A 24,607-nucleotide genomic window follows, 5' to 3' on the forward strand; every position below is an offset into this window, starting at 1 on the left:
TCGTTCACATAAAAATCTGACCCGTAATAAGTGAAAAAGAAGAAACACTACACACACTGTTTGCTTTCTGTTTTCTCGTTTTCTTTAGGTGTGGTGCTTGGTATCTGCAAATTTCACCTCACGTTATCCCCCCAATCCCTTTCCACCCCTAAATAACCAGTTTTGGATCCAGGCTCAACTATCAACGCGGGCAACAGAGATATGTAAGAAGAAGTAAATTACTATTTTACTATAGATAAAGTGGATTTTCAACAAGAATTTCTGTTTCATTTTTTTGAATATACGACCCTATTATTTCAAAATGAATATTCGCTGTGCTACGCCAGAAGATTTGATGAATATGCAGCATTGTAATTTACTATGTTTACCAGAAAATTATCAAATGAAATATTATTTTTATCATGGTCTATCGTGGCCTCAACTTTCGTATGTTGCTGAAGATGAGAAGGGGAAAATTGTCGGATACGTTCTCGCTAAAATGGAAGAGGAAACAGATGAGGCAGCTCATGGACACATCACGTCTCTGGCTGTAAAACGTTCACATAGACGGTTGGGTTTGGCACAAAAACTAATGGAACAAGCATCAAGGGCTATGGTGGAGTGCTTCAATGCCAAATATGTATCACTTCATGTCAGAAAGAGCAACCGAGCAGCCTTACATCTATACACCAATACATTGAAGTTCAGTATCTATGATATAGAGCCAAAATATTATGCGGATGGTGAAGATGCATATGCTATGAGGCGAAACTTGAGTAATGTTAGTGCTGAACTAACTAAATCTATTGCTGCTGTAAAAATTCAATAAACACTATGTCATTGACAATCAGACAATGTACCTTAATATTCTTTGGTTATATCCTAAATTACTGGATTATTTTGCTTATTATTTTATATGGATTATTAGGAAATTATACATCATTAATTAAACTCCTAAACTCAGGTGTGTTGTATATAATACCTAATACCACAGGCAGTATACCTTGGCTCAAAAAATTTGGTCAAAATTTACAGGATTCAATGTTCAGAAATGTATAAAACCTACGGTGTGAGTGTCCAAAATTTTCTTCGGGTGTACTTTGGGGTTTTTGAGTGCAAGTCAACCTTGCACCCAGGGTCCTCTCCATGTTAATTCCTGTCAGTCATATCCCTGACATACTAAAAATTGCATTGCTTATAATCTTCGGTGTGGCATTATACCAGGTAACAAAGAAAAAGACATCTTTTCCTTTCCGAAAAAGGAAACTGCTTAACTAATAAATGGTTCAGTTGTCAATGAGTTCAGTTGTCCACAACTTGAACAACAGACTATGTTTTTCAGTGGTCAATGACCGTTAATTGTCAATCTGAAAGATAGATGTTGACAACTAAATGCTTAGTCTGTGGAGGCTCTCAATAACGTTATACAATTTACAGCGTTTGGATTTGGATTTTCTGTCACCAACTTCAAAAATTCACCCTATTAAAGTGTTGTGCCAGTGAACTTTTTGTTTTGTTCTATTCATTGCTTCTCAGGACTATTCAGATGTCTAAAATTCAGATTTAACAATATTTTTTGTACTTCCATGGTTATTTCCCTCAGTAGTAGGAATAACTTCTGCATTGATGTTGTGGTGATTAGCATGAATTGCAAAGTGATACCATAAAACACACAGATACAAAACTTTTACATCAACTTTTTGTTACAAAAAACGCGGTACAGCTTGCACATGCTCCTAAACAGCATATACAAAAACAAATTGTTCCCATTATGACATAACTAACAGTTACAATCCAAAACGCAAACCAGTACACCGTGTGTTCACAATAGTTTAACGGATCATCTAATGGTGGCTTCTCATTAGGTTTATAGTGTGAATAGACCCACACATTACCTGCTATAAACCAGGTAAACATAAAAATATTCAAAACACCATCCATGAATTTACTGGTATTTGATAAGTCTTCATTTGATGAAAATTCATCCGATTCTTGTTCCGGGTCAGATTCGGAATTCTTTAATTTTTGACAAGATAATATAACTGCTTTTAAGAGCCCACACGAACCAGCAACTACAAGGTATATTGGTATAAAAGGTTCCACAGGGCAGTCGTGTCTATAAGTAACACCTAAAAAGCAACAGCAAACACGATGAATAAAATATATTGAATATTTTCTGATAATTAAAAGGCGTTTTAATTTTGTGCCGCAGATTAAGGTAATAGTCAGCATTTATCTCAGTATTTCAATTTGTATATACAGGATCGCTGGAACAGAGGGAGACCAGGGGCAGCTGCAACCTTGTCTTTTACCAACAGGGGCAAGGGGAGCAAAGATGCGCTTTCATTTGTTTACATTCTATATCTTCATCTTAAGTAGAAAATGATACCAACGAGTCAACGAGAATCAAGGATCGCACAATCGTCTGATGAAAACTCCAAGACACTAAAATTATCTTGGAAAGAGAAAAGACGACGATACGAAGTTCAAAAGACGATGTTTTCCAAACATTCTTTATTTTGTGCCGTTACAGAAGTGCCCCTTCACCAAAATATGCCCGTTTGCCCTCGCATCGTTCCGGTATTTTGACTGTTTTGTGCAACGCATAACGTTTCCCTCCCAATGCTCTGCGAATACCCATTTTCAGTATTCATGTCGTTTACATTTGTGAATCGTAAAGACTCGCCTTGAACAGCTTAATTCGTTTTGAAAAATCCAGGGGTAGTTAAGCCCCTTGTGTAGTTAAGCCTAGGTATATGTGCAGTGGCGTAACTAGAACGATAATTGGGGGGGGGGTGAATGTTCATATATCCAGTTCTGCCCTACGGATTTCTTTTGTAATCGCAATAGCTTACAATAGAAATCCGTAAGGCAGAACTGAATATATGAATATACACCCAACCCCCCCCCCCACCCCCAATTATCGTTCTAGTTAAGCCTAGGTATATGTGTGACACGATTTTGGAATAAAAAGGCGTAGTTTGACTATAGCTTCTATAAGCATAAGCAGTCTGAGAACCCACAAATCACGTTATAGACTTTCTATATGGCAATACATGGCATGCACTGACTGTATTCCCATAATCTGATACTATAGTATGTATAAGCTTACCTACAACAATCATTGCTACTGGAACAGCTAAAAGAAAACTTAGCGCGATTGTACAGCCAACTGTAAAACAAAACGGAAGGAGTTTTAATTGACTTCAGTTAGTTTACTACAGGATCTAGGGCAAACACATGAAGGGTCTACTGGGGAATACCTAAAACAAAAAGGATTACTGACAACAGAGGTAATGGTAAGGCTAAAACTACTGTGTTGGCATTGGATTGCTGAATTGGCATGTCATCAACGTCATATTTTGTAATGTCATTCGTCATACTTCTTTTACTTTTTGTCGTTTTACTGAAAGCAAACACTTTATCATTATAAAAAATTCAGGAAAGTTTTGACAAGAGCAATTTCTTTTACTAACACTTCTAACTCACTGATTCCTCATAACCGCTCCGATGCTTTTTCAGTAGCGGTGTTTACGTGGGATGTATTAGAGAATAAAGTAGACAAATTTGCACTCAAAAGATCTGTCTTACTTGTTCCCGCAAATAGCTGTGACGCTGTCTTTATTAAATCTACTGGTCCTTCTGACTTCTCTTTCGCCTCTTTAAACTGTCCAAAGAGAGAAGCATAGGATGGAGGACTCTCATCATGATCCCAGATTTTCTCTTCCTCCTCATGTGATAAATGTTTTGCATACTCAACCTACAATAATATACCAGCATTTAAATTATAATTAATGTATTCTTTATATAACTATTAATTGTATTGAATAGACCTTTTCGGTAATTACGTCACAACATTGTCGTTTTAAATTCAGAACTACCTTAAATGAGATGGATTTCAAGTTTTACTCTCACAAGCTATGTGCAAAGATGCAAAACATCCTTCCATAACCTGTGGATGGACCCATTTTGACTAATAAGTATGGAAATAAGCCATAACGTGGGAACGAGGCTCGCGGTATTGGCCCCTCAGCTTATTTACACATGTATTGGTGAAAACGAAAAAATCTTTTTCATGCATGTATTGAAGAAGAATATTTCGCATCTTTGCACGTGGCTCGTGAGAGTAAAACTTGAATTCCATTTCATATAAGGTGGTTCTAAATTTAAAACGTTGTGATGTTAAAATGCTGTGACGTGTGATTACCGAAAAGGTCTATTGAATATATATGAATCATAACCATAATATTCTTATATATATATATATACATGTATGTAGGCGTCAGGAACGTTGGAGAGATTTATAGGCCGTTAAGGTGGTAAAAGATCGTTAAAAAGGTTTAACTTTCTCCCACAGTTAACTTTGACTCTTTCCATGTAGTACAAACAGGTCTATGTTAGTAATACAAATTAGTAATACAAATTATATATAATACAGAAAGAAAGCAAAATAATACTCTTTGCGTTGACAAGTAAAGTCGTCTGGCGTTAGACAAGTTTATACATTTATATATACCAAATAAATCCTACATAATGAGACTGTAAGAGCGCAAGGAATGGTGGGGTATTGAACTTGTCAACTTGGAAATTTGTGTATATTTATATGACTTATAACAGAAAAAATACTCGTTCCAAAAGACCAAAGGCAATTTGTCTGACTTTCAAGGTCATGTTTACAAACCATCAGGGCATTATCCCTTCAACCAGCCATACTGATATATGCGTTACTGATTCGGAATTGGCGCGAGCAAACAACTAAAACGACGTTTAGTTGCTTGAACTTGAAGATCGTCCAACTCCATTAGTTGCTAGTTAGGCATAACACTATGTAATACCTAATAATTCGGCTGGATTTAGTCGGCTTTTCTGAATCAGGTGAGGCCGTGACTCGTGAGGATACTGTACCTCCTTATACTGCCAAGTTTGCCGTGAACGGTTAGTATACGGAACGAATGATGTTTTATATAAATGATCTAATAACAAATCGAAAGTCTAAACTGATAAAGAAAGGTGCATCATCTCAATATAATGTATACATAGTGTTTGAGTTCTGTCATGTTATGTATTTAAAAAGCATTTCATGGTCTATTACGCCGTAAATATTACCTCGTTTCTGAACCGATCCTTCCAATCGCCAACACCATCGCTTAACTCATCGTCCGACATTAATTTTTATTTTGAATCTCAACCATAAACATTCGGAAAAAACATCACATACACGAGGTATATGAACAAAAGCTTAATAATATTCTCCGAGCAGATCTGTGTCCTGCGATTCAAATGTAACCCGAGACGCTTGGTAAATGCTAGATATATTACCCACCGCGACTGAGTTATGCTCTATTAATTTTTTCCTGCTCATGGCAAGAAAAATATCACGAAATTTGCATAAATATTCAAAAAGGCAATCAACCGTTTATATCTATGGTCATATTGTATATCTAAAGTGATATTCCGGTCCGTTCCTGAATTTTCTTCGAGTCGCACTGTCACTCTCACTGAATTGTTTTGGAATTCCATTCAATAAAAATTTAAAATTATCATACAGCCTTGGACATTTTAATTAATGAAGTCTCATTTAAACGGACACTGTGACTATATAAAATATATTAAGTATAATCCGTGCACAGTTTTTTACACCAAATGCATCCAGACAAGCCAACATGTATGCATGGAAAGGCTAATTTCCATATAAAAAATTGGCAAATAAAATTTGCGCGTTAAAAGGCTTTTTACACATGTACCCAGCCGTACAACATCCTTATTGAATGACGATTTTTGTGGTAGGAGTGCGGTCATCTGGTCTTAACAAAATAATTTTCTTTAAATTTTGATACAAGAACATAAGCATTAAGCCATCGATAGTTGTCTATTGAGCATTGTCTAACAACGTATAATATTAGTATATATTAAAAAAGACTTTACATATATATACTAACAAAAGTTTGAAAATGTTCCTTATGTCGTAATGTGACTTCAATGTTCAAATAAATAAATGTACCAATCTCAAGTACATTGAAAGGGAGAAGACTGAATAGAGAATATAAATGTTAACATAACATATTCTTCTACTGTATTAAATGTGTGGTAACAACGTCATTAAATTAGATTTCTCGACCCAAAGCCAAGGAAAAACTACATTGTTGTCTCCGAACGATCATCGATCTTCAACTCCCAAAACTTTGGTAAGTTTTGTTTGGGTAAGCGTTTGGGTATTAAAATTAGAAAATGTTCTTTCCTGGTTCTTTGCAACACGACATTTTCTGCATATTCTTTCCAATATTGTTTTACTCTGGCCAGAGTCCAGAGATTATAGCGAAGCAAGTTTAGTTAAAAAAAAAGGGAATGAAATGAACCATTTTACAAACCAAGATTCGCAGAGGTGTACGTATAATTTTGGAGTACATCCACAGTTTCCCAATTGCCCGCACGCCATTTTCCTTTTGCGCGCACGCCGTAATTATGCATGCGAATGTAAAAATTCAGTGTCACTTAAAATAAATGGACATATAGTTTAGCCTACAAAATAGACGTGATATAAAGACGGGAGGCGTCTTCACATAGTTAACTATAGCTGATTAACCTTATGGTAGCTCAGTTAAGAGAACGGATCATTTGAACGTCGATATTAAAAATATCATGCACGTAACGTTGACAAAGTATATAGAAACTTATAGCTTATATGCAAATCTATCCTGCTCCATAATAATGTTAACATGAGAATCCATATACGAATCCATGTATTCGTATTTATGTATTCGTATTTATGTCGGCTTTAGGCGTTAATGGTTGCCGGACCTTATATATATCCTGGATGTTTAGGTTGACAAAGATAAATGATACAAATTCAGTTCGATATAAAATATATTGCGCTAAGTGTACCCGGTTCGCTTATAATTAGCCTTCAGTAAACATTTTCTTGACTTACCATTGTCTTTCTAACTTACAATGTCACGATTTTCAACATTTCATTAGGATTTTCATCATCACTGAGCCATTAGCGGCGCTATGTTCCTGATACTCAGAGAGTCAGAGTCCCAGCCTCATGTCGAACTGTTTCACCAAAACGTATAAGAAACGACAGTTTTGAATTTTGATTCTGTTATTTACATTGAAATATTGATAATAATGTTACCCTAACAAATGGCCCTGTTTTCGTAGAGGAATAATATATTATTGATAAACTTGTCTCTCCAACAATAGGTCACCCGCCGATATACAAAACGCGCGAATTTTAAGACGGCTGAAAGAAAAATGAAGACAGCACACCGCAGTAAATCCATCTGTCACACACCTTTTTTAAAAGAGGCCGGTAATCCACACTATTAAATCATTTTTAAAATATTCTTAAACCTAAATCTGTACGCAGCTATTTCAGCATTTCAAAAGACTAGTAAAATAAGCCTCTAGAGGAGCGGAAGACGCAATAGAGTTTATTGCATGAAGAGAATATAACCATGCAGGCAGCAGCGTGTTCGAACAACTTCGCATCTAATGTGGTACAAAAACTGTCTATAATACACAAAAAAATACTTAACATTCTGACCCTTTGTGACGAGAGTTAGAAGGAAGTTGAGAAATGAAAGTTAGCAGGCCCTTGGCCTTGGGTCCGTCGAAACGTCAAAAAGTGTTTTTGTCTATTATTAAGCCATTTTAAAAAACGGACGGCGACGCATCGCGATTTTTGCAAAAGAATTGGGTGAATAATTTGAACAACTTTAGGAATTGGCTAACTCCATTACGTAACGCCATTAGCCTCTTCTTCATTGCCTTCAAATTGCTCTCATAATTTCAAGCATAGTTATATTCCTTTTTCTTACGTACTTGCATGGAATCACGTGTTTTATTTCCGACTAATACTTCAATTTCATTCGAAATCTACAAGACTACAGAGTATATCAATTATTCTAACTAAAATCAAGTAATTATCATGGATTGTTGAGAAGTTCAGTTGCAAATTTGTTCCTCTACATTTGTGTGTCTGGACGCTTCTTGACCCAGTCCTTGATTCCTGGGTTGTTCCCAACTGTCTCGTACAGATCTTTCAATAACGGGAATCGATCCAAAACAGCAGGAATACCTTCCTTGGCTTCATGGTAATAGGCTGACTCAACACTGCTATAGAACATAATGTCAGCGTACGTCATCTGCAACGGATAAATTTATTATATTTAATATTCAAGTGTGGACATGATGTTAAAGGCCATTACATTCAATCGACCTAAATAAAGTTAATAAACTATATATTGATTTTACTTTAGCCCAATAACGACAGGTGTCGACTGAGTATATCACAGACTCTGTGGGTGTAGTCTAGATGAAAAAACTAGATGAAAAAACTAAACTTTAATAGTATACCATTTGGAGTTCTAAATTTTAAATGACTTATCACCGCATATGGTTGATTAGCCAACCTATAAGCGAATGGCTGATAATGGTAAATGCACTATGTTTGATATTTGGATAAGAGCACATGGGTTTTTATCATGTTTCGAAGAGTAGTCTGCACCATAAATGCATTGTTTACTATTTGAATTATCTATACCACTTGAAATAGTGCACTTTCTCAAGAAAGTTTAAGGTAATAATTATTCGAGTAGCAATTAATTTTAAGGCATATAAAGGTTACAGTATTATGCAACAAGTCAACAAAAAAATAGCTTGCAGCCCACCTTTTGACCCCAAACATCTGTGATGCTGGCTAGCTTGGGACTATATGACATACCTTATTACCAGCAAAATATTTACCACCACCTGCTTTGAGCAATTTCTCAAATGCTACTAATCCATCAGGAAACTCCTTCTCAGCAAATGTTTTGAATAAACTTTTCTAAAAAACAAAAATATAATATTATTTTGAAAAAAATGTTCATTTACTGAACAGTTGACAACAGATTTGTCTATTAATCTATTCAACAGATATTTACTAACAGATTTGAAAAAAGATGACAACACAACATGCAATTCCTAAAGTGGTAATTTTCATTGTTGAATAAGGTACCGGTATCAAAGAAATAATAAACACAAAACATGATCATGAATATTCACCTTGAGTTCTGGATCCTTTTCCCTGTATGCTGCAACTGCTTTTTCCATCAATTCAACAAGTCCATCAACAACCATATCTGCTTTAGCAATCTCAAAATCGTCACTGGGAGAAAATCCTTTTGGAATTTAAAGGTAAAAATATAGAATAAATTCAACACTGTATTGAATATTACCTGATTATTGACTGAGTGTGAGGTCTGTACAGTGAAATATCAGACCAAGGCTTTTTAGTATGGACTGAGCAACAAAGGAGCAAGGTTCAGTCAAAAAATCTCGGTCTGATATTTGACAGTACAGACTGAACAAATGAGGTCAATAATCAGTATATTTTATTATATGGCTGAACTGCATGAGACCATATCCTGCATTCGAACCATGGCCCACATATGGGCTTTTACGGACCACTATTTAACCAATCAGAATAGACACAATATATATAATTATATATATATATATATATATATATATATATATATATATTTTTTTTCCGTATATATATTGTCCGTACTTGAACAAAGAGTGCTCAAGATCAATAAATAGAGCAATATAATTAAATAATTTAGATTAAACAATTATCTATTTATATAATATATCAATTATCTATTTATATAATATATTCCTCACAAGGGATTACCTAGAAAGCATCATAGGCTTTTAGCCTTTATAATGAGCATGTACAATATATATAATATTTAACAATTATTCGCCAAAGGTGAGGTGATTGTCCAGGAATATTCATCAAGCCAAAGTCAAGGTGAATATTCCCTGATAATCAATGAGCCTAAGGCAAATAATTGTTTTTGTATTTTTGCACAAGTGAATTGACACCACCATTTTCCCTTATCTCTTTGTAAGAAATGTGCATAAAACGATTTCAGTTTTGCATAACAGCATAATACGTCATATTTGACCAATAAGAATGTAGGATTTGTTATATTCACTTGTGCAAAAATACTAAATATATATAATGATGTCATCATCCCTGGTAGAACCCAAGAAGAGCATGATCAGGCATTCTTGAAATTGCTTGAAGAACAATGTAAGGCCTGACCTCTGAGAAATTACAGTTCAAGCAGGCAAGCATTAACATCTATGGGTAGGTGCAGTCTCAGGAAGGTAAATGCTCATTATAAAGGCTAAAATAATATGCTTTCTAATAAATTAATCCCTTGCCTGATACTTTCGTGAATACTCATTAGAGAATACTAATTTCCCCAACTACATATCTAATCCAAATACTGTACCTATCTCTCTGGCAACAAATCTGAATATACTCATTGACTGGCACAACATCTTTCCATCTACCTCAAGAACAGGAACCTGACCAAATGGAAATGTGCCACCTTCAAATTAAGAAGAAAAAACTCTAAAGTGCTTGCACATATATCATATTGGTTAAAGACAATTCAAAATAGAAAATGTATTGATAATCAAGATCTAAATAATATAACCACCAAGGGGCCCATTTGTTTTATCAAATACATTAAAAGATTGCGCACTTAAAATATGTTGAAACGCTTGGAACCAGCAAAATGTTTGGGCCTGGCCAAAACATACCTCTAGATAACTATTAAAACATAGAAAGGTCAAAGGTTCTTTGGAATGGTCCAGAAAAAAACACCTGAGATTTAAAAAAACCGCCAGACAGTTTAGAAAAAACTGCCCGTGAGAAAATATGATTTCAATAAAATAGAATAAAAGAAACGGTAGAATAAAAAAACGTAATACAGCTGAATATTATATACAATAAAAAATTAGTCACTCATACATGCAGCTGAATATATATTGATATGGTATACACATTTTTACGGCGCTATACACCATGCATTATGCAATAAATCCCGAGGGATTTTACTAGATAACTTTGTTCGTGTTATGTTTTTTATTCTTTTTCCTTGGTTTTCTTGCAACTTAATTAGGGCGTTCTTGGCACAGTACTTGTTTAATACACAGTAGAAAATCTCATGCACGAATTGCAATAATGCAATTCAGCCTGCTAATCTGTACTAGTACGGTTCTTAGCACGTTTCAATTTTAATACCAATATCTAAAAACACACATTAAATGACTGCAATGCTGCGATGTCACCAAGATGTCACAAGTATTACAATCGCTTCAGTTTCTCTCGGGCGGTTTTTCTATACTCTCGGGCGGTCACGGGCGGTCTCGGGCGGTTTTTAGTAGGACCGTTTGGAATATGAAATATCCCTTTTCAAAAATCTTATCTCTTTGCTGAATGCAATTCTGAAATCCTTATCATAGTGCACACTAAGAAATCCAGATTATTTAAAAAGATTATAACTAAAAACAGGATTACGATTACAGGAACACAAGAATACCCTCTTTAAGTTTTCTAAATTCTTCGCCATCCTTGAATCTGTAATCTTCGTATTCGGTACCGCCAGCTGCAAACAGGAGTCTTATCTTTTCTGCCCTGCCTCGTACATTGAAGTATGTTAGTTTATATGATGGCATCGTGATATTTCAAGTTATTCAGAGTTAGCAAAGTGGAATGATATTTCAGGTCAAGCAAAATACCGAAGAAACCAAACAGTGACCACTCAGTCAGTGACTCAGTCAGTGGTGACCACAGACCACATGGCACATTTAGTCATTTACATACAATCTTCGGTTATTGGCCTAAATCTACTCACGCAATTGGTCAAAATCAATCACGTGGTTTCTTGTTGCCTGGCGACAGATCACGGGAACATAATTTATTCACTATAACCGACTATAACTGGCAAAACGTGGCAATAACCCATGAAAATCGTGGTTTATTCGCAATAACCCATGAAAATCATGGTTTGCTCAAAAATGACAGCCTGCAACGAAGCTTGGATCTACAATGCTGCAATCAATGAACTCAGATTGTACATTAAAAGTGTTAGAGAAAGTGTCATATATATATATATATATATATATATATATATATATATATATATATATATATATATATATATATATATATATATATATATATATATATATATATATATATATATATATATATATATATATATATATATATATATATATATATATATATGAAAATGTCCAACTGTGCCTGTGGTGGCGCACCTCTCGGAATAACAATGAGATACGCTAAGTTTCCCAACGAATAAGTGATTCAACTCAAATGAGAGATTGCATCAAGGATGTATTTTTAAATTTGTTTACTTTGCTCTGGGGTTGCTCGAACGTCCAATAGTCAGCGCCGGGGACTGAGTTGCTTTTACAACGAAACTTTGAAAATCAACAGTACAAACTACAGAATTCTGATCTGTCTTATCAATATTCTGTCCTTATCTTCCTATTTTTTAGGATTCTAGACAATTTCGTATTTGAAGTGTTTTGCACTGATGACCTTATCTTTGAGACTTTGACCATTTGCTTCTTTATTGTGGCGGCACGGCAACGTTTTTTAGGGGATACGCTGCACAATTCCCCAGAATAATTCAAGCAGAAAAAAATCAGCATGTGTTATGAAAACAAGCTAGGCCGATGACTTTGCAGTAATGTAAATAGTCTTCTCGAGGAATTTCCTAAGCGGTGAACAATGCCGAGTCTTGTGAGCTCGATTAATCCAGTCAGTTTTTTTAATTTCGCTTTTCTTTTGAAACCATCTCATGTTTTTGAATGTTCCTGTTTCGCTGCGGTTCTCTCCCTCTATATAAAGATACACAAGAGCGAACAGTTAAAGTCACTGTCAAATCTAAACACCTTATATGAATGGACATCCAAACATATACAGTTATACGTTCCACTGAAAAGTTTAAATACATGCAGGCCAAAGAAACTAATGTTTTTGCAAAATTATATTACAGACGTGGCATTATGCATTTAATCCAATAGCTATTAGCTGGTGACTAGGATTATATTTAAGGTAATTTAGAACAAAATGTATTGGATAATAATAAAAAATGAAGTACCTGTCAATATTTAATAACCGAAATCCATGTGGTTTTTGAACCTTTTTTGCTCGTTTATGCATAGATTAAACTAAAATCTTGACACTCATGCTAGAAATAGTGCACCCTATGCTTTCTGTTCAACAATTTGTAGTTTTGCCAATGTCATTGCCTTGAAGATTGCCGCACACTTTCTGGCTCTAATCTCATCAAATGAAAGTCTCATGCAAGCAAGGATATTTGCAAAACTATGTTAACCCGTTGGAAAAGTCTCAATAGGATTTTGCAAAAGAGTACATTTTTGGGCTAAACTTTTGGAAAGTAAGTGTATAGTTCACGGAAAAGACAAAAAATGAAATAAATGAATGTAAAATCGCATTTGGCAAAAAAGGTAAAATCCAAGTGTAACGGAGCTTACAACTGTTAACATGCACCTAGCAAGTACTTGTAATAAATGAAAGTGCAGTTCATTTCTATTTTCTCGATCTTACTTTGCTAAGATTCAAAACCTCTGGATTTACTTAAAGTATAGTGTATTTAAGCTAGGTTGTATTCGGTGCCGGTGGCATTGTTAACTGCCTATACAATTTTCCTCGCGGCCCTGGCATGCATGCATGGGTTCACAAAGTTTCACTGAATTCACTTACCAGACTTCAAATTATGTTTATAAACATAGATCGAAGAACACTGTCCTATACAAAACTCTTGACCCCTCGATGGACACAGTTTAAATTCACCAGTTATACAAGTATTGCTTTTACCATATCGATCAAATGTTTTCACTGCTTGATTACCAGAGTAGCAATGATCTATGAAAAAGACATTGAGCCATCATCGCAGGTCAGTATTTGTACATTATTTGAAGGAAAAATGCAACAACATCATGAATTAATCCGGCGTATATAGCCGTCGAAAACTCGAAGAGCCACTTCAGTTTATCTTTTCAAGACTTGCCATATTTTACTTTACCGTAATTTGAGATACCAAAATACTCAAATCCACGTGATTGCGATTGTTTGGCACAGCGATGTACGAATTGCTTGTTATATTCCGGCAGTGAATCTCCATAATGCTCAGTTTGCCCAGTATCGATGAAAAGTAGTTCAGGGAAATTTGAAACACAACTATCACACTTAGCAAAACATCCAACAGCTTCAAACGTTGATGCTGGATTCATTTTTATTGATGTAGGCGTAGCCGTAACGGGTGGCGCTGTGAACAGAAATGAGTAAAAAAGAATATTTTTATAGTATGAATTTTGAAAAAATGACAGATACAAAAAGTAAAAAGTGATTGAATTCCTCGAGCGCCCTAAAAGTTGACTTAAAACTTTTGATTTTTTTTCTTTATTCTTACTTTAACATGCAGTATACACTGTACGTATGCGTGTCAAAACATAGTGAATATAATGCATTTCATTGTTTAAAAATCAAGAATAAATACAGCTGGTTAATATCGATACCTTGGGGCTTTATTTCAAAGGTTTGCTTGTCTTCTCCAATACTGTTCGATTTTAAACAAGTTAACGTTTCACCATGTGTTTTTACACCAATCGTTAGGTTGCAAAAAGAATCGTGCATGCTATTTTTCCCCATCGTGTCATATACTGGCTCGCACGTCTTCAACGGATTTGTGATATTTCCACGATACCAAATGAAATTCGGTTCGGGTTTGCATGTTGTCTCACAAGTTAACTCGATATTCTTTCCCAGATCTGCAGTTATAATTTGATGACTAACACTTTTAGAACTTCTAGGTATACCTGCAAAAAACAACATGAAATGACTTAATGACTTAACTGCAGGAAAGAAACTGACAACAGTTAATTTGTTAACAACTCACACAATTTGTAAATATTTAAAGGAAAATTTATTTATCTAATAAATCATGATGTAAAATTGCCAATTTTCCGAGTTGACGACAATAATATAGTCTAATAGTTGTAGTCGTGATTGATATGGCATGCACAAGAGGAGGGGAGTTATTACTTAATGACCGAATAATGTCATTCTTGATGATTTGCATGATTGCTTAGGCGAACGTGACTTTATTTTGAGTAAAATATTTTGGCGCACTTCTTTCTCCATCCTTCCAAAACACACAAACAACAACATCACTTACAATGAACATTTACATCAGTCTGTGCCATTGCAGCAACAGCACTGTCATCATTTTGAGCTTTGCAATAATACCTTCCAGCATCAGTTTGTTCGATGTTATTCAACTGAAATGTTTCTCCTTGCCCAACAATCGCATTATCTTTCTCTCTTATCCATTCTATACGCGTGCCAGGATCACCATTTGTGTCCACCGAACAGAGCAAATACAGCGATTCCTTCTCTCTCAGGACAATCGAAGAAACAGGAGCGTTTAATATCTTAGGGGCTCCTCAAAAACAAAAGAAAATGAAAGCAATGATCGTTTTAATAAAAACTCGATCTGTGTCTACTATTATCATAACCGTTACGGTTAAGTTACCATAAAGGAGTACACTTTTCATGGCAAGAAATAAAGCAGATATGATTCAAAAACTTGTTTTCTATCCAACATATCAGTTGGCTTGTTTTCATCGAATCTTTTATGTCTTCTCTATTTGGGAAGTCCATCCTTGTCATAAATAATGATCTACGTATACTCTTACTATTCATTGTTCGGGGTTTCTTTGGCGGAGGAGAAAGCTGCAATTGCGGAGCACCCATCTTGAAATCATAAAAAGGTTGTTTTGTTTCTGTTATCGGAGGAAGTGTAGGAAGAGTGTTCTCAGCTGGAGCACCATTCCTGCTTTCCATATTTCCCGAATTACACGGTGGCAGTGCTGTTCCACAAATAGGATTAAATGGCGGCGATAAACAGAGACTTTTATCAATACACGTTGGTTGAAAAATGCCTGCGAAAAGTCAAAATACAGAATGCCTCAAGAAAGTGAACGATTATAAAATGATGTCCTTGACATTTGCATGGTGAATGTATAACATAAATAATCAATTAGTATAGGAACACCACGCGCGTATTTATCATCTGCATGAAGAGCTCTCGGTTCGTTATAGAACCGACTCAACTGACATGAACTTCATTCAATAAACTTCATTCATTAAACTCATTATATAATCTGAGTGGTTCACTGTGGTTGGACACACTAGCGTCAAATCAAAAACAGTTATTAAAATGATAGTACTAATTACAACTTACAAGGTCATCAATGAAACAATGATTCTATAAAGCAATTTGTGTCCCAAATAAACCAAAACTATTGAAATCACTCATAACAATGTAATAGCTAGAGTTTGAATGCCTAAGCACCCAATAAGCACCCTGTTAGGACCCACAAGTGTATAAATGTTTGACATAAGCATTTCATGATGACAGTAAAACTGGTAAAGTAATAGCGATTCGCCATTACGTCCGCTCCGCCCGCGAAGCACGCTTTGTTTTTCAGGCCCATCACGGTCGCATGAACAGATTTTCAAAGGAATGTAGTGGAAAACAGCCTTAACGACAAAATGCAACTAGGTTCACAAGCGACATTTATCTGATAAATGGATCACAATTTTGTAAATGTCGTGCGAAACGCACTCGGTATCATTTTGTCAGTGATGCACATTGACGGCGATCGGTACTCATCGTTTTCTGTGTTCTGTGGAATTAGACACTGCAGGCAAATCATTTTAGCACGAATGAACACAAACAGTGTAAATTGCTGATCAACTACGACATCCCAGCATCAAAGACCCCTGGAAACCAGGTTCTAAAGGTTGTTTGAACATTTAATTGTTACAAGAACGTTAATGAGAGCATAGCCTTGTGTACACTTACACTTATTTCCATATAAACATCTTTTCCCGCTTCTCATATCTGAATTTACGAGGCCAATCAGCAATGTCACTACTGTCACTGAAGTAACACAGTAACATGCTTTATTAAATATCATAACTGTCCGCCGTTTCAAAAAGGAACAAACACGAAATGTCATTAACGATAATTCAACACATGATTATTAGCAAAGATAAACAGCCGGAAATTTGAATTAAAATATATAAATTTCATGATAACCAGGCGGATAAGTGTTTGTTCAGTCTGGTGGTTTTCTTTCTTGTACAAAGTGAGACACAGGAGCACCTGCACTTGGTTTTCACAACTTCATCCTTAAGGAGAACAGATCTTGTTAACCAAGATTAACGTTAATGTAATAAGGCTCTCGCTAGACTCTGGTTCAGGTTGACTCCATTATTGCACCATCATCAAACAAACACAGACAGTTCTTCCTCCGGCCTCAGCTAAAACTCCGGACCAGGGTATCAATGGGGCATGTTGAATAAACTATATAGTTAGTGACAGAATCAGGATTGTGTTCTTAACAACGAGTTAACTACGATTTAACTTCATGGGAGTGCGAAAATTGGAAAAGAAGATCAGACAATAAAATTCTAAAACAAGGTAATGTTAAACCTAAAGAGGGCCTCCCTGTATAGCAGTAAAGCAGTACCTTCCAAATATGTGCAGCATAATCATCGAAACCCATCTGATAAAACCCAACCAACGCCTTCTTAATTACCTAAAGCAAACCGGCTTGTAAGCAGAAAACAACTGAGATTTTAATTGGTACAGATGCCATTTTTCACGCAATCGAAAAACGTTTCTTACTGTAACTAAACTTATTTACAAGAGCTCATGAACTGCGCACGATGTTTTTTTATATGCCACATGCAAACGTAAATAGTGATTTAGTCAACACATACGCTATACTCGTTTACAAACGGTATAACTAGTTTTTGCTCGAGTTTTTACTCTGCTAAAAAGTGGAATAGAGTTTAAATTTCGTAAAATAAACTTCCATCCATACCTTCTTTGTATAGGAACGCGACAATGTCTTGCTGTGTTACATGTCTAAATATTTCCAAGTCTTCCCAATTACATGCTTTTTAAAAAAGAAATGGCAGGGGGTTAGTTATGTTAAGATTTGAGATTTTCTAAGGAGAGGTTTTCTTTGTTGTCAGTTAAAATTTAAATACGCAATTTGGTGTTTTTCTTTCATTTTTATACGCCCTTCATTTTCCTTCAACATTTTAGAAACAACATGGCGTTTGAATCAAAATATTACTTCTATTTTTGAGACATTCTGTCGTTTTCTGCCGGCTGACTTATTTATTACTCTGTCATCAGCATTCTAAAACTATACACGCTCCCTCGACAAGTGTCAAGTATTTTCTCCCAGCATAAGTGGGCCTGCGGGCAGTGGTCGGGGGATATATTCTTGTATTTATGTTCAAGCCAACCGACCAAAATACCAACCCTAAAAAACTCCAAGTTGTCACCCTTGGGCGGGTTGTTCAAAGCTAGGTTAGCGTTAACCTTGGGTTAAATTTTACCCAGCTGTTTTGGTTTATATGGTTCTTCACTGCTGTTTGTTTCAATACTTTGCAAAATAAGACTTCTATTTATCCGCAAAATGTTTATGAGAAAACATGTTCAACTGCATAACCGAGCGATTAAAAATACTGATGTAAAAATTTGAGTTAACCCAGGGTTAAGCTAACCCGCTTTTGAACAACCCGCCCCAGTAATATAACGTTGCATTCAGCAGTTGTATAGAGATCAGCTGAGAAAAAGCTAGCACGCAGGGGTGCTTGTTCATGTAATACAATTATATTGTATAATTCATTTTGATATTTACATGTTGAGATCGTTTTCTGCCAGGCGCTGCCTTTGTTGAAACCACCACAAGCACTCTCGCGCGCTCACTTTTTCTCATCTGACCTCTATATAATAGCTGAATGCAACGTTATATTTTTTTCTACTAAAGCGCCTGGGTACGAGGCTGGTCAGCAACATATGCATATAGGAGACTGAATGCGTGTCAAAATACATGAGTATAAATTAAAATATTCATCTTATCCACAAAACTACCAATATCCATGAACAGAATATAACATTTATTGAGTTATTATATACAATCTGAGCTCATTGATTGCTGTCATTTTTGAATAAACCATGATTTTCATGGGTTATCGGAATAAATTATGATTGCCATGATCTGTCACCAGGCAACAAGAAACCCCGTGATTGATTTTGACCAATGATTTAGGTTAATGCAGGAAGATTGTATATTAAAAGTGTTAGAGATTTTATGTTCGTATTTTGTTTACAAATTAACGCACATGCTGACCATACAATGAACTCGAAATGTCAATATTGTACTCGGCCTATGGCCTCGATCGTGCAATATTGAAATTTCTCGTTGATTGTATGGCAGCGCATGCGTTTATTTGTGAACAAAACACTCACAACAGACAATGTTTCTAAGGTATCTCTGGAGTCAGAACTGTTAGTGTTAGGTAAAAATTCAGTATCCAACTTTGTACAACCGGCTCCAATAATTTTTTAAAAAGTTTTATACCTAATCGTCCTAATGACCTCGTGTCCATGTTAGTCAGTTATTCCAGCGTGATCTTTTACAACAACATTACAACAACATCACTAAGGGTTAAATAGTGATAAGCTGTTAAGACCGAGATCCTAAAACGTTCCCCATAGCTGGCTAAATCAACGAGATCTTCCCGAACGATGTAGCCAATTTAGTGAATTTTTTAACTTGTGAAATTCCTTTACAATGGGAGAATTTATGGTGTGTTTTCGTTTTGCAGCTTTTATTCTTTTCTTCTTGCGAACGATTTTGTTCTTTTTCTCAGGGCCTGGACCACCTACAAGGTAACCCAGATGACTTTTATTTTATAGATATATACAACATGCATATTTTAAAGGCCTGAATAGTCTTTATTTCCACAATACAAATAAAGAATCCTTGAAAGAATAATTGTGTAATTAGATATGACGAACTTCAAAATTACTTTTAAGAAAAAGGCCCGGACTTTGTCCTAAGCGTGTTAGTCTCCACCTTATACACGTACATCAAACAATGTATTATAAAGATGTACATGTACATCAAACAATGTCTTATAAGGATGCACACGTACATCAAACAATGTATTATAAGGATATACACGTACATCAAACAATGTATTATAAGGATATACACGTACATCAAACAATGTATTATAAGGATATACACGTACATCAAACAATGTATTATAAGGATATACACGTACATCAAACAATGTATTATAAGGATGTACACGTACATCAAACAATGTATTATAAAAATTGTTGTTATACTAATAGTTGCTATTTATTATCTTAGATTTTTAAGTTGAGTTTACAGTGTTCCCAAAGTAAAGTCTTACCTGTGAGTTCATATACAAAATTAGCTCCATCTTCTCCAACACACGCTGCACTACCTTCCTCACATGGTGCTTGATCACCTCCAATACATGCTCTTGATCTGCCTTGACTTTCGTAATTGTTTACTGAGGATTGCATTCCACTCCAACAATCTCCTTTATATGGAAAGAGATACAATAATAGTCATTATTCAATTACCAGGAACAAGAATTCTTCAAAGGCTATTATAATGTCGATTGTTTAAGGCTCGTTTACGCTTGCGATTTTCCTCTTTTGATAGATGTGAATGCATAATTAGTTACGAATGCTCAGTGCGAATGCTCTGATGTACAAGAGTTCTTATTTGAACACCAGTAACTAATTACTCGTTCACATCTACCAAAAGAAGAAAGTTGCACATAAAAATGATAAAATCGCAGCAAAGATTGCGAAAGTGTAAACGTGTAAAGTGTAGATTGTTATTGTGTTGTGTAAAGTGTAGATTGTTATTGTGTTGATGTTGTGATTTTTTTTTTTTTTTTATTTTTTTTTTTTTATTTTATTTTTTTTTTTTAGGGTTACAATGCATAGATTAAATTTAAACACTAAAAAGTATCCGATTTTGTTAAACGTGGTATATATGACGACTGACTCAAATAGACAAAAGCAGTTCTCGACGTTCCGACCTTTCGTCAGGAGAGGTGGTATGTATGGTTGGTCAGGTTTTTCCCTGTTTGATGCGACTTGGATATGTTGAAACATCCCTAATCCGTGTTTTGTCAGCCCTTTCTGCCCAACCGCGTAAATTAAATTTTCGATTATTAAAAACAATTTCTGACCGTATAAATTTCATAAAATTTAAAAACATATTTTCATGAAACTATAAAAACATATTTATATTTGGTACCAAACACAAAGTGAATCGTTTGTTTCCCTCACATATGACTTCTTGTCAAATATATAACGGCAACTCTCCCATATGACATGCACCGAAGAATTTTCCCGCGGTCTGCGTTCCAAGTGAACTTACCATAATGTTGGATTCCGAACAGAGTAAACCTCTTTTGATTAGCTTGCTCCGCACATCGACAAATTAATTTCTGAATATAATTTCCCCAATCTTTCGAAGAAATAGTAGTTCCAGAAAACACTTTAGATGAACTGTCACGGTCAGTGAACAGAAGTTCTGGCAGTGGATGAATACCATCATGTTTGTCTTTATAACAACCTTTTCTTTTAAACATAACCGGACAGAAATCGAAGGTTTCTGGAATACATACAAGAAAGTCTCTGTTACAAGTTTATAAGTTGGAGATGAAAGCCCTCATGCACTAATTTAAATTTCGAAATTATGTTTGCAAGTGACAATGTACTAAGTACCAACCATAAGCGAACAGTGGTATAACAGTTGTAGGCCTCTTGTTTTAAAACAGGATCATGTAACAGTAGATATGCCCGTTGGACAAATTACATCAATTATAGATATATATCTATTACATTATTTAATTTAACGCTAAGTCTGATTTGTAAAAATCAGCGTCTCCGGATTTGGCAAATCACTGAACGACCCTGGTCGAATCAACTTAATTTATCTATGATATAAATTATTTCCTTTCCTTACTTGAAACATTTTCATCTCTTTGAAGTTCGCCTGTCGCATTAGTTGAGCTGGTTCCACCATTAACTGGGACAGAAACTGTCACCGTAACATGTTTACCATCACTACAAGTTTTTACCATATCTCCACAGTTAGCAGATACACCAGGTTTGCCTGGGGTCGACTGTGGTGGTGTCGATTGTGGTGGTGCTGGTTGTGATGGTGATGCTGGTGGTGTATTTCCAACTGGTGAATTGATGCTATTGGCATTATTTGGTGGTGTCGATTGTGGCGAGGCTGGTGATGCTGGTGGTGTACTTCCAACTGGTGAAATGTTGTTATTGGCATTATTTGGTGGCGTAGACTGTGGTGGTGCTGGTTGTGATGGAGATGTTGGTTTGGGCGGTGTATTTCCAACTGGTGAAATGTTATTATTTGCATTATTTGGTGGCGTAGACTGTGGTGGTGCTGGTTGTGGTGGTGCTGGTTGTGGTGGCGCTGGTTGTAATGGTGATGTTGGTTTGGGTGGTGTATTTCCAGCTGGTGAAATGTTGTTATTGGCATTATTTGGTGGCGTAGACTGTGGTGGTGCTGGTTGTGATGGTGATATTGGTTGTGATGGTGATGCTGGTTTGGGTGGTGTATTCCCAACGGGTGAAATGTTGTTATTTGTATTAGTGGGTGATGTTGGTTGTGGTGCAGCTGGTTGTGATGGTGGAATATTTCCAGCTGGTGATATGTTGTTCCCATTAGTTGGTGGTTTGGCACTTGGTTGGGTGTTAGGTGGTATTTGTGATGGTGGGTTCGTGTTTGGTGAAGGTGTATTGCTATTTGGGGAAATGTTATTTGCACTGGTTGGTGGTTTACTTGGCTGTGCGTTTATGGGCGGAGTGGTTGGACTGGGTTGTGCGCCAGATGGTTGGTTAGTATTAACTGGTGGTGTGTTACCATTTGTATTCGTTGGTGGTTTATTGGGATTTGGTGTTGTATTAGTCCCTGGTGGACCTGAAGGAGTTCCGCCAGGTGCAGATGGTGCGCCATTGGTTATCTCCAGAGGTGGCTCCTGTGTTGGTACAACAACAACAGGTGATGTAGAAGCTGCGACTTCAAGTATCGGAGTTGATGGTATAGAACATATAGGTAATGGTGCACCGCATGTAGGGTGGTATGGCGGACCACTGCACATTTGCATGTCAATACAAGCTGGTGGACCTAATGATTGTGTACAATCGACACTTTAGAATCTATATGAATGCTTTAAAATACAAAGCGCATCTCGCGTTTACATGAAATGGGAAATCATTCATTTCGTTTTTTTAAAGATAACTTATTTAAGCATTTAGACTTTTACGTGCGTGTACGTGCGTATGAAAAACACGACAGTGGAAAACAGCCCTTATTCGTAAAAATTATGTGTTATTATAATTATTCGTGTGTGTTTTTGTTTTGTTGACGTTTTCATCTGGAGTCGCTCGTTTTTTGGTCGAGTCGCGCCTATGTTGTCGCGACTCGCGCCTACTTGTCGCGACTCGCATCTACTTGTCGCGACTCGCGTCTACTTGTCGCGACTCGCATCTACTTGTCGCGACTCGCGCCTATTTGTCGCGACTCGCGCCAATTAGACTATCTCGGAGAAATTGCCGTATCATGCGCGCGAAATCAAATCGTGCATCGGAAAATTAGCCAAAGCTGTGCATCACAACTCTTGGGAGACAAAACGTTGACGTAGATAAATACGGTCATATACGCTTTTCAAAACTAGTATATTTCGCGCCAAAACACACTTGCGACGACGAAAAATAATAAAAAAAATTATAAAAAAAACTAAAAAAAAAACTAAAAAAAACAACAAGACAAAACCGGGACGAATTTTCAACTCCGTCGCTGACGCCGGAGTAATTCGCTGACGCCGGAGTAATAAATCGAAAGAATCGATCTTTTTATTAATAGAAAAGGGGATCGAGTTTATTCATACTAAAACACTATATAAAAGGCATGTTGAAGATGATATCATCTAACATACATCGTCTAACTTAGTAACTTTATAGAAGAACTATATATTATTAGAAAAATATGGTCTATAATTTTAATACTAAGAATATTAGGAATAAAGGATCATAACTTATCATCAACTGTAATAACACATGCACCAGCAATTACGTTATCTTGGTAGCTATATGATAACAAAAATTTAATTCTTCACAAATACCTGGGCATGTTCCTGAGCAAGAAGCCTGCACATGAATAATATTTTCTATGCAAAACACGACAAAAGTGGCAAATAAAAGTAACATTTTCGGACAGGCCCGCATACCTTCGACGTACTTTATTTTTATATGAGATGTGAAAATTTAATCTTATGAAGTCATTTACGGTGAAAAAACGTTATACAGGTAGCGTAAATTTGTTGAGCTAAAAATACAACTCACCCCATATGTGTATCCCGTCGTCAAAAGAGGCGGGAAAACGGTGGGCAATGATTTCAGAAAAGTTCAACAGGTTCAGGAGAACGATGTAAAAAAAGGCGAAATTCATTTAGAAACTAAAATATATTAAGTTTAATGAAAATATTATAATTTAACTACAGTGTGCGGAATGAATAGAGCACTTGCTGAATTAGACAGCCGTTCAGTTGGCGACCTGCTATGAAAATCATTAATTTGAAATTGGGATATCAATCATGTGCATTGTCTTCTCAATTATACGTAGAATCTTACCAATTGTACTAAAACGTAGCGCATTCGTTACAATAGCATTCAAATAAACTGATAATTTTGCAATAAAACTGAATATATTTGAGTGATTCCGTACGTTATTAGCCCTCGGTTAGTTTATTGACTTGTGTTTGCTTGCCTTA

General features: G+C 35.8%; 5 protein-coding genes across 7 annotated transcripts; 1 reads left to right on the forward strand and 4 right to left on the reverse strand.

Moving 5' to 3' along the window:
- The first annotated feature begins 186 nt into the window (after positions 1 to 186).
- On the forward strand, positions 187 to 1,002 carry LOC114524545 (N-alpha-acetyltransferase 10-like). Its single transcript, XM_028545656.1, has one exon. It carries the CDS (start codon positions 302 to 304, stop codon positions 806 to 808), a length of 507 nt encoding a protein of 168 aa, XP_028401457.1. The 5' UTR covers positions 187 to 301; the 3' UTR covers positions 809 to 1,002.
- Positions 1,003 to 1,671: 669 nt separating this feature from the next.
- Positions 1,672 to 7,703, reverse strand: LOC114524542. Of its 2 annotated transcripts, none has more exons than XM_028545654.1 (4): positions 6,908 to 7,703; positions 3,571 to 3,739; positions 3,092 to 3,151; positions 1,672 to 2,108 (listed from the first exon to the last, which is right to left on the reverse strand). In XM_028545654.1, the coding sequence occupies exons 1-4, from the start codon at positions 6,908 to 6,910 to the stop codon at positions 1,672 to 1,674; spliced, it is 669 nt and encodes a 222-aa protein (XP_028401455.1). In that variant the 5' UTR covers positions 6,911 to 7,703. The 2 variants fall into 2 exon arrangements, with proteins under 2 accessions (XP_028401455.1, XP_028401454.1); XM_028545653.1 differs by lacking the exon at positions 6,908 to 7,703 and adding an exon at positions 5,086 to 5,334.
- Positions 7,704 to 7,800: 97 nt separating this feature from the next.
- Positions 7,801 to 11,620, reverse strand: LOC114524544 (hematopoietic prostaglandin D synthase-like). Its single transcript, XM_028545655.1, has 5 exons — positions 11,367 to 11,620; positions 10,272 to 10,370; positions 9,028 to 9,143; positions 8,705 to 8,809; positions 7,801 to 8,126 (listed from the first exon to the last, which is right to left on the reverse strand). The coding sequence occupies exons 1-5, from the start codon at positions 11,500 to 11,502 to the stop codon at positions 7,947 to 7,949; spliced, it is 636 nt and encodes a 211-aa protein (XP_028401456.1). The 5' UTR covers positions 11,503 to 11,620; the 3' UTR covers positions 7,801 to 7,946.
- A 597-nt stretch (positions 11,621 to 12,217) lies between these two features.
- LOC114524569 (hemicentin-2-like) lies at positions 12,218 to 16,855 on the reverse strand. Its single transcript, XM_028545686.1, has 7 exons — positions 16,752 to 16,855; positions 15,580 to 15,825; positions 15,060 to 15,326; positions 14,401 to 14,700; positions 13,908 to 14,150; positions 13,586 to 13,747; positions 12,218 to 12,696 (listed from the first exon to the last, which is right to left on the reverse strand). The coding sequence occupies exons 1-7, from the start codon at positions 16,786 to 16,788 to the stop codon at positions 12,524 to 12,526; spliced, it is 1,428 nt and encodes a 475-aa protein (XP_028401487.1). The 5' UTR covers positions 16,789 to 16,855; the 3' UTR covers positions 12,218 to 12,523.
- A 1,850-nt stretch (positions 16,856 to 18,705) lies between these two features.
- On the reverse strand, positions 18,706 to 24,593 carry LOC114524529 (vegetative cell wall protein gp1-like). Of its 2 annotated transcripts, none has more exons than XM_028545637.1 (5): positions 24,180 to 24,593; positions 21,775 to 22,962; positions 21,184 to 21,420; positions 20,177 to 20,329; positions 18,706 to 19,636 (listed from the first exon to the last, which is right to left on the reverse strand). In XM_028545637.1, exons 1-5 carry the CDS (start codon positions 24,283 to 24,285, stop codon positions 19,479 to 19,481), a joined length of 1,842 nt encoding a protein of 613 aa, XP_028401438.1. In that variant the 5' UTR covers positions 24,286 to 24,593; the 3' UTR covers positions 18,706 to 19,478. The 2 variants fall into 2 exon arrangements, with proteins under 2 accessions (XP_028401438.1, XP_028401439.1); XM_028545638.1 differs by having other exon boundaries at positions 23,960 to 24,259.
- Positions 24,594 to 24,607: the final 14 nt, after the last annotated feature.

The sequence above is a fragment of the Dendronephthya gigantea genome, unplaced genomic scaffold, assembly GCF_004324835.1.
Source record: "Dendronephthya gigantea isolate DGI-Jeju-01 unplaced genomic scaffold, DenGig_1.0 000031F, whole genome shotgun sequence".
Lineage (NCBI taxonomy): Eukaryota > Metazoa > Cnidaria > Anthozoa > Malacalcyonacea > Nephtheidae > Dendronephthya > Dendronephthya gigantea.

Coding starts and splice junctions, on each gene's coding strand:
- LOC114524545 (XM_028545656.1), top strand. CDS start 302: ATGAATATTCGCTGTGCTACGCCAGAAGATTTGATGAATATGCAGCAT.
- LOC114524542 (XM_028545653.1), bottom strand. CDS start 5,145: ATGTCGGACGATGAGTTAAGCGATGGTGTTGGCGATTGGAAGGATCGG. Junction 3,152..3,570: donor ACAGCTATTTGCGGGAACAA/GTAAGACAGATC, acceptor TTTGTTTTACAG/TTGGCTGTACAATCGCGCTA. Junction 2,109..3,091: donor AGTAGCAATGATTGTTGTAG/GTAAGCTTATAC, acceptor GTTGCTTTTTAG/GTGTTACTTATAGACACGAC.
- LOC114524544 (XM_028545655.1), bottom strand. CDS start 11,502: ATGCCATCATATAAACTAACATACTTCAATGTACGAGGCAGGGCAGAA. Junction 8,810..9,027: donor AAAAGGATCCAGAACTCAAG/GTGAATATTCAT, acceptor TTTGTTTTTTAG/AAAAGTTTATTCAAAACATT. Junction 8,127..8,704: donor AATATTTTGCTGGTAATAAG/GTATGTCATATA, acceptor TATCCGTTGCAG/ATGACGTACGCTGACATTAT.
- LOC114524569 (XM_028545686.1), bottom strand. CDS start 16,788: ATGAGAAGCGGGAAAAGATGTTTATATGGAAATAAGT. Junction 15,826..16,751: donor ATGTTTATATGGAAATAAGT/GTAAGTGTACAC, acceptor GACTTTTCGCAG/GCATTTTTCAACCAACGTGT. Junction 14,151..14,400: donor CTTTGAAATAAAGCCCCAAG/GTATCGATATTA, acceptor TTCTGTTCACAG/CGCCACCCGTTACGGCTACG.
- LOC114524529 (XM_028545637.1), bottom strand. CDS start 24,285: ATGAATTTCGCCTTTTTTTACATCGTTCTCCTGAACCTGTTGAACTTT. Junction 22,963..24,179: donor CGACGGGATACACATATGGG/GTGAGTTGTATT, acceptor CACAATCATTAG/GTCCACCAGCTTGTATTGAC. Junction 19,637..20,176: donor TTTTGTATATGAACTCACAG/GTAAGACTTTAC, acceptor GTTACCTTGTAG/GTGGTCCAGGCCCTGAGAAA.